Raw genomic sequence first — 12,333 nt, forward strand, 5'->3', positions numbered from 1 at the left:
TAAATAGATCAATTTGGGTTAATTATTGCAGAATGATTTGAAATCTTTAAGAAGTTACTTTTCTAAAAAAAGGTATAAATGATAATTTTTTTTTTCAGTTTAGCAAGTTTATTTTTAATTCCTCTGAGCACTTGTTAGTGGACATTTATCTTTGAAAAGTTTCCCTTTTCTAGGAATTACTACTTTTGGCAGTTAGGTTACTGTTTTCATGAGAAATAAAATCCATGTTATTTTTATATGCATGATCCAAAAATCAGGTCTATTCCTTATTTTGTTGCTGGTATTATACTCTGTCAACTGCATAAATGATGTTCCTCTTTTACCAGGAAGATTATTTAGTGAAACTTCACAATTTGTATTTTCCTACTACTTAATTCTCCATATAACCTCTTTTTTAAAATTAAATTCAATTAACATGGTGTAGTATTAGTTTCAATCATAGAGCTCAGTGATTCATCAGTCTTATATAACACCCACTGCTCATTACATCACATGCCCTCCTTCATGCCTGTCACCCCATTACCCCGTCCCCCCCACCCCCTCCAGCCACCCTCAGTTTGTTTCCTGTGATTAAGAGTCTCTTAAGGTTTGTCTCCCTCTTCTTCTGTCTTGTTTTATTTTTCCCTCCCTTTCTCTATGATCCTCTGTGTTGTTTCTTAAATTCCACATATGAGTGAGATCATATGATAATTCTCTTTCTCTGACTTACCATAATACCTTCTAGTTCCATCCACATCTTTGCAAATGGCAAGATTTAATTTTTTTGATGGCTGAGTACTATTCCATTGTATATATACCCCATATCTTTATCCATTCATCTGTCAATGAACACCTAGCCTCTTTCCATAGTTTGGCTGTTGTGAACCTTGCTGCTAATAAACATTAGGTGTAGGTGCCCCTTTGGATCACTATGTTTGTATCTTTGGGGTAAATACCTACCCTATATAACTTCTTATCAAAAGACTTTTTGTTGTGTCCATGGCAAAATAGTGTAATGGTTAGCCTGGAACTTTGGAGTGAGATGAAATGTTTAATCTCCCGCTTTTCTGTTTATTTGTTAATTGAATTAAAATTAATTTAAACTTTTGGTTAATATAATTTTTAAAAGTATCTCACTATGTTGTTGAAAGGATTCTATGATTATATATAAGTTATTTAGTGTAGGACCTAGCTCGTGGTGAGCACTGAATAAATAATAATATTGGTAATTTATATAAATGGTAGCCATCATTATTATAGTTTTTAAAAACATGAGTAAAGTTACAGGCAGATTCTGTTGTGAACTCAGCTTGAAAAACAGGTAGTTCTGTAAGATCTCCTAATATACATTGAACATCATTTCTATTTCCTCTTGCTAAAGAGTCTTACTGGTTAAGTAACCTTAAAGGTGATAGATGATCTAGATTGATGTCAAGGATCTACTGAGAATGGTCTGTTGGTTCATGTATCATCTGGTCATCTTTATTTGTAATGAGAAAAGTGCATTACGAATGCACTTAAAAACCCATTACGGGATCCCTGGGTGGCGCAGCGGTTTGGCGCCTGCCTTTGGCCCAGGGCACGATCCTGGAGACCCGGGATCGAATCCCACGTCGGGCTCCCGGTGCATGGAGCCTGCTTCTCCCTCTGCCTGTGTCTCTGCCTCTCTCTCCCTCTCTCTGTGTGACTATCATAAATAAATAAAAATTTATAAAAAAAAATAAACTTGAATGTTAAAAAAAAAAACCCATTACTTTTAATGTGTTTTGTTGTTGTTAATAATATATGAATAGTTACTAATTTTCTTCAATTTACACTTTGTTATTGTCTGAAAGAACTTATTTTTCCCACATTCCAACTTCCAGAATAATCTATACTTAGAATGGCCTTATAGTCATGTTCAAATATTTCAACTAAAGGCAGTCTTTGTAGGTAGCTTTTCTTTTTTCTTTAACAACTTGTATGTTTGTGCTAGATATCTAAATGTTATTTTATTTTCTTGATAGAATTCAGCCCAAACTCCTCCATATGCCTTGGGGAAATCATTGAGGCCCTCAGCTGAAATGATTGAGACTACCAATGACTCAGGAAAAAACGAGCTTTTCTGCTCTATTAATTGCTTATCTGCTTACAGAGTTAAGACAGTTATTTCTTCAGGTAATATTTAAATTTGATAAATTTATAGATTTAGTAACTATTGAAGAACAACATAGCTGGTTTTCTTTCTTTTTGTTATAAACTGAATTTATGCAGTTCAATTGAGACCCAAGGTTTACTTTCAAAGAACTCATTTTTAAGTGAAAATAGTTTTTCACGGATTTTTCTTGGCTGAGGTATTTATTTTGTAGTTTTTGTGTGAAAAGAAAGACAAAAAAAAAAAAAAGGAAAAACTTGTAAATTCCAATTTTTTGTATTAAGTAGGACTTCACTGTGATTAGTTGAAGTCAGCACAGATTAAAGTTCCTTGATTCTGGTTTTGTATATTACTGAGTATTTTTTAATCCTTCTAATACACTTTTGGGTTATTTGTTCATCTATGTAGCTTATTCATTGGTTTTTATTTTTTGTTACCAAGGTGTCCAGGTTTCATGTCATAGTTGTAAAACCTCAGCAATCCCTCAGTATCACCTAGCCATGTCCAATGGAACTATATATAGCTTCTGCAGCTCCAGTTGTGTGGTGGCTTTCCAGGTATGATCTAAGGGAGTATTTAACCCCTGAGGTTCTCTTAGGCATTGGTCTATGGCAGTGTATTGAGTGCTGAAGGTCCATATTTACAAAAGATTATATTTAACTTAGAAAAAAACCTCTTCAACTCTGGTCCCAGAAGTCATTTCTGCAAAACGTCCCAGCCGGGCATTGAACTTCAGTACTATCTTCCTTGTCGAGGGTCCTTAGCTAAACTACCCTCCCTCCCACTCTTGCCCTTGGTTCTCTGCCTTTCAAAAGGATAGAAACTAAGATAGGGTTCAGATAGGTGCTCATGTGTCCCTTCCTCTCATCCTGGGCCAAATACATGACTCCTGGCATGGAGGAGGCCTCCATTTACTTGTCCCATTTGTTCCTCATTCTCTGAAATAGAGTTTAGTGACCCTCTGGGGTGACAAGATGCCTGATACAGTGTTCCTGGCTCCGGGGTGAAAAAGACTCCTGGTGGCCTCTGTGCTCTTCCTGGCCATCAAAGGCTGGTTGGTGATGGAAGTGCCAATGGAGAGGTATTTTGGGGGAAAGAAGAGGTCTGCTCTAATTTATCAGAACCCTGTATTAGAGGTGTTTGGGAAGCCCAAATTCCAATCCTTAATCTTTTAATGTGTTTCTTAGTCCCTCTATTCTGCAAGTTTGCCATTTAAACTCTTTCTTTGAACTACTTTATAAAGCGTTTAGGAAATATTTGTGGGGACATTAATTTATTAAAACGAGAAAATGAAAATTACCCAAGTCACATTACTTCTCAGTCGCTAAAACTTTTGTCTTATTTGTGTTCTTCCAGAATGTATTTAATAAGCCAAAAGGAACAAACTCTTCAGCGGGGGCCCCATCTCAGGGTCAAGTGGTTGTAAACCCACCGTCTGGGTCAGCAGTGTCAGCTGCAGGAGGTAACACCTCTGTTGGTTCTGGTTCTGGTTCTGCTTCTGGTCCTGCTTCCGGTCCCCCTGGCTCCATCAGCAGCTCTGCCTCTGCCACAGCCAGTTTCCGGCCTCTTGCTGCCCCATCTCAGCAAGTTGTGGTAGCCCGGACACTTGTTAAACTCAAGTGTCAGCACTGTTGCCATCTGTTTGCCACAAAACCAGAACTCCTTTTCTACAAGGTAAAGAGAAATCTTGAAAGGGATGGAATATAGATGTATCCATCAGAAACATTTGTCTTTTCCTCTTTGACAGTCAATTTGCTTTGAAATGAGGAGAATGATTTCATAAAGATAAGCAACTGTTTAATTCTATCTCACTGACTGATTGGTTTTTTGTTTTTTCTTTTTTTCTCTGCAGGGTAAAATGTTTCTGTTTTGTGGCAAGAATTGCTCTGATGAATACAAAAAGAAAAATAAAGTTATGGCAATGTGTGACTACTGCAAACTGCAGAAAATTATAAAGGAGACCGTCCGATTCTCAGGGGTTGATAAGCCATTTTGTAGTGAAGGTAAAGAAAGCAAGCAATTCAGTTTATCCACAGAGCATGCAGGTTTTTTTATTTGTTTTTTTTTTTTTTTTTTTTTTTAGCATGCAGGTTTTATAAAGTAATTCGTGCTGAGTTGGGCTATTAATCTATAATTAATTTTCAAGTAATTTTATTTTATGTGTAATTTGAGGCTTTTTTCTTGAGTTGATGCTTAATTCACTTTTTTTTTTACTTTTTACTTATTTTTATACATAAGTCACTTTAAAGTCTATACTTCTAAATATTATAATAATCTCAATAAAGGAAAACTTGAAAAAAAGTTTTAATATTGTTAAAAAAGTTTTAATTTAAATATTAAAAAAACTTTTAATAAAGTTGAAAAGTTTTAATTTAAATATTAAAAAAAGTTTTAATAAAGTTAAAAAGTTTTAATTTAAATATTAAAAAAGTTTTAATAATATTTTAAAGATTTATTTATTTTAGAGAGAGAGAACACGTGAGGAGGGGTGAGCGAGTGAGCGAGTCTTAAGCAGACTGCATTCAGGGCACGGAGCCTGACGTGGGGCTTGATCTTACGACCCTGAGATCATAGCCTGAGCCGAAACCAAGAGTTGGATTCTCTCTCTCTCCCCTCCCTTTTTTTTTTTTTTTTTTTAAGAGTTGGATTCTCAACTGACTGGGCCACGTGCCCTGAAAAAAAATGTTAAATATTGTAATATATTTGTGATCATGATTGGCTTGTGGTGATTTTTTTAAATTACAGTAATTTTAAAGAAATTGCTTTAAAATTCAAAGACTTTTGAAAGATAATTAGGTCAATGGTATTAGTATAGAGTTAAAAAAACCTCTTCAGGGCAGCTCAGGTGGCTCAGTGGTTTATTTTATTTTATTTTTTTAAAGATTTTTATTTTTATTTTTTTTTTAATTTTTATTTATTTATTTATGATAGTCACAGAGAGAGAGAGAGAGGCAGAGACACAGGCAGAGGGAGAAGCAGGCTCCATGCACCGGGAGCCCGATGTGGGATTCGATCCCAGGTCTCCAGGATCGCGCCCCCGGCCAAAGGCAGGCGCCAAACCGCTGCACCACCCAGGGATCCCAAGATATTATTTTTAAAAAATTTTTTATTTACTTATGATAGGCACACAGTGAGAGAGAGAGAGGCAGAGACACAGGCAGTGGGAGAATCAGGCTCCATGCACCAGGAGCCCGACGTGGGATTCGATCCCGGGTCTCCAGGATCGCACCCTGGGCCAAAGGCAGGCGCTAAACCGCTGCGCTACCCAGGGATCCCTGGCTCAGTGGTTTAGCGCCTGCCTTCAGCCCAGGGCGTGATCCTGGAGACCCAGGATCAAGGCCCACGTCGGGCTCCTTGCGTGGGGCCTGCTTCTCCCTTTGCCTGTGTCTCTGCCTCTCTCTGTCTCTCTCTGTCTCTCTCTGTGTCTCTCATGAATAAATGAATAAAATCTTAAAAAAAAAAAAAAACAAACCAACCTCTTCATAAGTTTAGCAATGACTTGAGAGATCTTTCTGTTCTTGTACCCCCTTGTAAAGAGGGTGCTTAAGCAATTACTGCTTCTTGGCTTAAGAAACTTTTAGATCGCTGATGTTTCTGAAAATAGATGGCCTAATATTTAAAGTGTATTTAAAAGGTGCTACAATTTTGTTTTGTGAATATAGAGACTATCCTTGCTCCTATTCTAGAAGCAAATAATTATGTCAAGTATTTAGAAATTAGCTAAGTTGGTACCTGAGACTGTGGAAACTCACTTTACCTCCTTCAGGTTAATGTAAGTTTGATGTTTCTTCCTTTCATCCATTTTGGTTCTCAGTTTGCAAATTCCTCTCTGCCCGTGACTTTGGAGAACGATGGGGAAATTACTGTAAGATGTGCAGTTACTGCTCACAGACATCCCCTAATTTGGTCGAAAATCGATTGGAGGGCAAGTTAGAAGAGTTTTGTTGTGAAGATTGCATGTCCAAATTTACAGTTTTATTTTATCAGGTAAATGTAATCTACCTCTTTGGCTTTCTGAAGTTAGTACAAATTATTTTCTTAAAATATGTTTTGGATCATGTGAAGTAAAATTTAGTGTTTGGAACTGGGTAAAATAAATTATGGGCTCCTAAAGCAAAATTCAGTTGAATATAAATATGAAACTTTGGGGGTAAAGAGTATAGGATTTCTGGAGATTTTGCTGTTGTTTGAGCATATGTTCGTTTTATTTTTATATTTGGCTTTCTCTTGAGGCATATTGACCTTATTTATAACTGAGTTCTTTCAACTTAGAACCTTACATAGTTATGTTGCCTTAAGTGGCTCTCTCATTCAGAAGGTTACTCTGATGAATTAAAAGTCAGACCTTGTTCTCACTTCATAGATCAGATGACTCTGACCTCCTTACCCACTCATTGTAAAAGAAATTACTTTTTTGAAAGACTGTGAAAGCTACAATTAATTGAAGCATTAACACACATCCAGTGCTTCATAAGTGTTATTTTATTTAATCCTTACTACGATCCTTAGAGGTATTACTACCAGTTTATAAATAAGGAAAAAGAGCAAGATCCAGGGAGGAGAAATAATGCACCTGGTGGGTGATAGCTAGACAGCACCTGTAACACTCCAGTGAAATCATGTTTATTTTTCTACCTACCCCCTAAAGCGTAATCATTTTGGTGGAGAAATATGTCTTTATCATAATTATATGACCAGGAAACTATCTCAATACTCAAGACAAAGGATACCTAATTAGATATTTCTTGAATAAATCAATAAATCAATGTCTTTATAACTCCAAACTGCATATTCTTTCTACTACATTGTGCTGCTTTTTAACCTCTTAAAAGTAGAACCTATCTTTAGATTCCTTCATCAGTAATTTTGAAAATGGGAGATCAATTTTTATATTCTATAGATTGAGGGCATCTATGTGCAACAAATAATTAAGTATATCTAATTTTAACCACATTATTTTAATCCTTATGTTTTGTGATTTCATCTGACTTATGCATCCTGTTTTGATAGTGCCTTCTAGTTTTATGATTAATGTTTTCTTTGCATTATTTTGTGGTCTTAAGTCTATCCTGTCTTACATTTCTTTCTCAGATGGCCAAGTGCGATGGCTGTAAACGACAGGGTAAGCTAAGTGAGTCCATCAAATGGCGAGGAAACATCAAACATTTTTGTAACTTATTTTGCGTCTTGGAGTTCTGTCATTGGCAAATTATGAATGATCCTCTTTCACAAAATAAAGGTAAAATTAAACTTGACTAACAGGATCTTTATGTCAGTGCTAGGATATACAATTGGCACACATAGTTGTAAATAATACAATAAAAACAAAATTTTACTGGATCCAGATAGCCTGGATTTTCTTAAATTTTCCTATAAGAACACCAATAAAAAATTAAAAAAAAAATTTTCCTATAAGATTTCTTTTTTTTTCCTATAAGAATTCTTAAAGATTGCCCTTTAGTCAATCCTGATGCTTTTTTGCTGTCATAATCAAACATACCATGGATAAGCACTAATTTTATAGGAAAATTAGATTTGATTGCTTTTACTTGAATATATCTATACATAAATAACTTCCACTAAGGGATATGTGTAATTAAACTTAATTAGTTTAAGTTAATAAACTAGAAAATCAGGGCAAACAAAGGGAGAGGATAGAAGTATAATATAGTTGCTGTGACTGGCATCAGATTTGATCCGGAGCTTGCTTGTAGCCAAGGAATAAAAAACCAACACATTAATTATATCAGAAAAATAAAGTAGACCAGTTCTTCATAGGTAGCAAAGTTTTTTTTTGGCTAAGAGTAAAATAATTTTGCAAGTAGGACAGCTAATATGGTCAAAATATCCAGATGAATAGATATATATGTGGCATGTTCTTAAAGTAGCTCCTTGAAGTAGTATTCTCTGAGTTAGGTTCAAAACATTTGGTATTATGCTCTCTGATCAAAGCCTGGAGTGCTGTTGAATTCACAGAATCCATGTGCTTTGTCCTTGCAGTCTGGCCCTTGTCCGCCTTTGCAATCCTGTTGATCACCACCTTAATCACATATGCCACGTGCCAGGCTTTTATGTCTTCATCCATTCCCTAAGACCAGTCAGGAAGAATTTTCATTTTATAAAATGGGTTGACAGAAAACTAGCAGATGAACAGGTGCCTCACCAACTTATTTATAAAAATTGTCATGTTAAATTTTTATTTGAAGCAAGCTTAGGTAGAGGAGTTTTAATATTCACTAATAGAAAAGGCCAGTTGATTCTGAAGCTAATGCCTATATTTTTACCTGTTAAATAGCATTTGAATTTTATAATTTTAGAGAACCAGCCTGTCTCTAAGTCCTAATGAATGTTAATCTGACCAGAATCACTCTTTATATAGAAAGATATATTCTGTAACATTATATAGAGTTAGATATTTGCACTGCTCCTTGAAAACTTTAGTTGTTAAACAGGGTTTTTTTGTGTGTAACCCTTTTGTTTATACTAGGTCTTACCTTTTTATTTTAATCAGTAAATATATATAAGGCGCAAAGTGCTTCAGTGGAGCTCCCTTCTGCAAGGAAAAATACAACACCAGTTATAACCAGTGTGGTGTCATTGGCAAAAATATCTCCTACCCAGCCCACAGGGAACACTAACAGTGTATTAAAAGGTATGACTTGATATGAAGGCATTTGGTTGGACTGCTGTCTAGTCTAAGCAGCTCTTGTTGCTAATATTTACATTTATATTCATATAAGGAAACATGCTCCTTTTTTCTCAGAGGAGAAGTGAGTAGCAAGTAGGTTGGCCTGGATAGAGAAGGAAGTGGTATGTATAGTTTATTTTTTTTAAGAACCTAAGTGATTTTAACAGAATTGCCTTTATCACTGGAGATTCTAATACAGCTGGATGAGATTGGGGCCCAAGATTCTTTACCTTTTCCCAGCATCCCAGGTGATACTGATGTCCAGTTTCCTCGGACCATTTTTTGTGAAATTCTGGACTAGACTCCAACCCACCTTATTAGTAAGGGGAAAATAATTTCATGGTCTCAGTGTTTACATCTGTATATTCTGGGGATAGTAATGTATATTTTAATTTATAACAGGTGCAGCAGTTACTAAAGAGGCAGCAAAGATCATCGAAGATGTAAGTTTTACTGTTTATTGTTAATATTTTTCCTCATAATGCCACTTGTTTATTTTCGTTTTGAATGTAGTATTCTAAGACATACCTGAATATATTTTATGTGGAGCTTAGTCTTTAAAAAGAGTAATCTATCATGTTGTTTTTTTTTTTTAAAGAAAGTCTCTTTTTCTTTCTTTTTTAAATTTTATTTATTTATTCCTGAGAGACCCAGAGAGAGAGAGGCAGAGACACAGGCAGGGGGAGAAGCAGGCTCCATGCAGGGAGCCGACAAGGGACTCGATCCCAGGATCCCAGGATCATACCCTGAGCGGAAGGCAGGCGCTTAAACCGCTGAGCCACCCAGGCTGCCCTATCATGTTATTAGTTTTGTTTGGGATTGGGGAGCCTGAGTGGCTCAGTGGTTGAATGTTTGCCTTTGGCTCAGGTCGTGATCCTAGGGTCCTGGGATCGAGTCCTGCATCGGACTCCCCATGGGGAGCCTGCTTCTCCCTCTGCCTATGGCTCTGCCGCTCTCATCTCTCATGAATATATAAATAAAATCTTAAAAAAATTTTTTTTTGTTTTGGGACCTTAAGGTTACAACATTAATAAGAATATGTTTTTGACTTATTGCATTCTGGCTTCTTAATTTCTTTAAATACTTACTAATTCCATCTGATTGCTTATTTTTCTCTTTTACTACATTCAAGTATTTTTCTTGAAAAGTAGAAAGTCTCTTGAGGGGTGCCTGGGTGGCTCAGTTAGTTAAGGTGTCTGACTTTTGGTTTCAGCTCAAGTCTTGATCTCAGGGGTTGTGAGTTCAAGCCTCACATTGGGCTCCATACTGGGTGTGGAGCCTATTTAAAAAAAGGAAGTCTTTTGAAAAAGTTCAGTGTAGTGTTTTAAGCATCTTCAAATTATGTGAGGCTGAAAATAGTGCAAAGTAAAAATACATTTAAATTCCCACTTTATGTCTCAAATTTGAAATATTGTGAAACTTTCCAAAATTAAAAAAAATATTTTGAAGAAATGCATAATTTCAAATCTGGCAGGCTGAAAGGATTGCAAACTATGTCATTGTTGTCTGTGTCTTGTGTTAGCAGGAAACAATTCCCATCATCCTCTATCAATATCATATGAACCTGATGTATCAGATCTTGGGTTAATGTTTTTGGGTGACTATTTTTGGCTGTTCTCTTAACATTTGCTTTTAGTGCAATTAAAAATGTTTTTGTATATCGTATAACATTCTCATTTAAATTCATTAAGTAGTAATAGTGCTAGTGCTAAAAAGTGTGTGCCCCAAATTCAGTATCTTTGGAACAGAAGTTGGATGTGATAAAACTCTGTGATGAAGGCTCAACTGTGAACCTCCATGCTGTTCATTTAGGAGAGTGCAACCTGCAGAATATTAGAGAGAATGCTCAAAAAACCAAAAGCAGCATTAAAGAAGGTACATTATTTAGTTCACATAAAAATATCTTAGAACCAGGCCAGAATAATGGAATAAATGGAAAAAATCCTGGCAACACAGCTGCAAGATCATTGCTGCCATAATGTGCCCCTAAGGCCAAGCCGTCGCCTGTGCTAAGGCATGAAGTATTTTTGATGATTTGAAAGGAATTGAAAGTGAGACAAAAAGGTTTATTACAAGTCATGGCTGGCTTTCCAATTTTAAAGCCTACTGAGGTTTTAAGAATATAAAAATGAGCAGGCAAGCTATATCTGCTAACCGAAGCTATCAAAAACATTTCAGCTTTACCATAACCTAAAGAGGCTTTAACCTGGAAGACAGCCTCACACCTAATAAAGAGTCTGTGAAAGATGATGAATTTGTGCAAGGTTGGTGAAGGAGATGTTGACATTTTCCTTGGGTGGTTCTCCATGGATTAATAAAGGAAGGCTTGCTAGAATTAGGAAAACAAAGGTAGCTGGAGGAGGGCCCCAGGAGTTAGCCTGGGCCTTCAGCACAGCAGCCAACAGTGAAGTACCTGGCATATGATTTTGAACATACTCCAGCAACAATTGCTATTATTAAAGAAAATGATCCAAATGTGGATTGCTATTTCATGGTGGCAAGGTGAAAAATGGACAGTGTGCCTGCATATCAAGAAATTTTCAGTGGGAAAAAAAATCTTCAGTGGGAAAATAAAAAGGAGAGAAAAGAACCAGCCACATTAGATTCATTTGTTAGCAGAAGTCTTCCAGGGACTCAGACTAGCCTTCCCCATGATGTGGAGAGAGAGCTTCTCCTGATTTGATACCTTTTATCCTTCTCCTTAACTTGTGTTGTTGGAAGATGATAACTTCTTAGTATTTTCAGGCTGGAAACTATATTAGTTAATGAAATACCATTAAGTTAACTTTGTACTTAGTATTATATTTTTTATTTTTTTTTTAATTTTATTTATTTATGATGTCACCAAGTAGAGATTAAGGCAGAGACACAGCAGAGGAGAGAGGCTTGCACCGGAGCGATTGGAATATCCGGGTCTCCAGTATCGCGCCTGGCAAGGCAGGGCCACATGCCCCAGGATCCTATTATACTTTAAGTGTTTTAAACGTAACTTGATTACTAATTACTGTGTCCAGATTAATAATTCTGTTAACCACATAACTATATAATTAAGGTATTAATTTACTACATATTATACTATACTAATATATTACCACTAATATGTTATTAGTGTATATTATAAAAGTGTTCTATATTAGTTGCAGATGTTTTCTGAGAATGAATCCCTCTGTGTGTGTGGGATGGTTAGTTTTGAATTATTCAGGGTTTTCAGGAATATATCCCTTATATTAAATATGATTATGCTGTGTATTTTTTTCTCCCTACATGGAGTACCTCTGTAATTCACCAGTCATTTAAACTGTGTTATAGGGGCATCTGGGTGGTGCAGTCAGTTAAGCTTCTGCTTTCGGCCCAGGTCATAAACACAAGGGTCCTGGGGTTGAACCCCATGTGGAGTCTGCTTCTCTCTCCCTCTCGGTGTGCTTTCTCTCTCAAATAAATAAAATCTTAAATAAACTGTTACAGAATCGCTCTGATTAATATTTTCAGTTTAGTCTATAGCAAGTATAGTAATAAATATGTAGTACTATTA

At 36.0% G+C, this 12,333-nt stretch overlaps 1 protein-coding gene across 14 annotated transcripts in view; it reads left to right on the plus strand.

Moving 5' to 3' along the window:
* Positions 1–12,333, plus strand: part of ZMYM6 (zinc finger MYM-type containing 6) — a 41,317-nt gene that overhangs the window by 16,761 nt on the left and 12,223 nt on the right. For 13 of the 14 annotated variants that reach the window (XM_025419973.3, XM_025419975.3, XM_025419972.3 and 10 more), the window contains 8 exons: positions 1,986–2,136; positions 2,555–2,670; positions 3,470–3,787; positions 3,966–4,116; positions 5,928–6,100; positions 7,205–7,352; positions 8,625–8,765; positions 9,204–9,244. In XM_025419973.3, the coding sequence (XP_025275758.3) occupies positions 1,986–2,136; positions 2,555–2,670; positions 3,470–3,787; positions 3,966–4,116; positions 5,928–6,100; positions 7,205–7,352; positions 8,625–8,765; positions 9,204–9,244 (1,239 nt within the window). The remainder of the gene's footprint in view (positions 1–1,985; positions 2,137–2,554; positions 2,671–3,469; positions 3,788–3,965; positions 4,117–5,927; positions 6,101–7,204; positions 7,353–8,624; positions 8,766–9,203; positions 9,245–12,333) is intronic. The other variant, XM_025419977.3, reaches the window with a different exon arrangement.

This window comes from Canis lupus, chromosome 15 (assembly GCF_003254725.2).
Source record: "Canis lupus dingo isolate Sandy chromosome 15, ASM325472v2, whole genome shotgun sequence".
Lineage (NCBI taxonomy): Eukaryota > Metazoa > Chordata > Mammalia > Carnivora > Canidae > Canis > Canis lupus.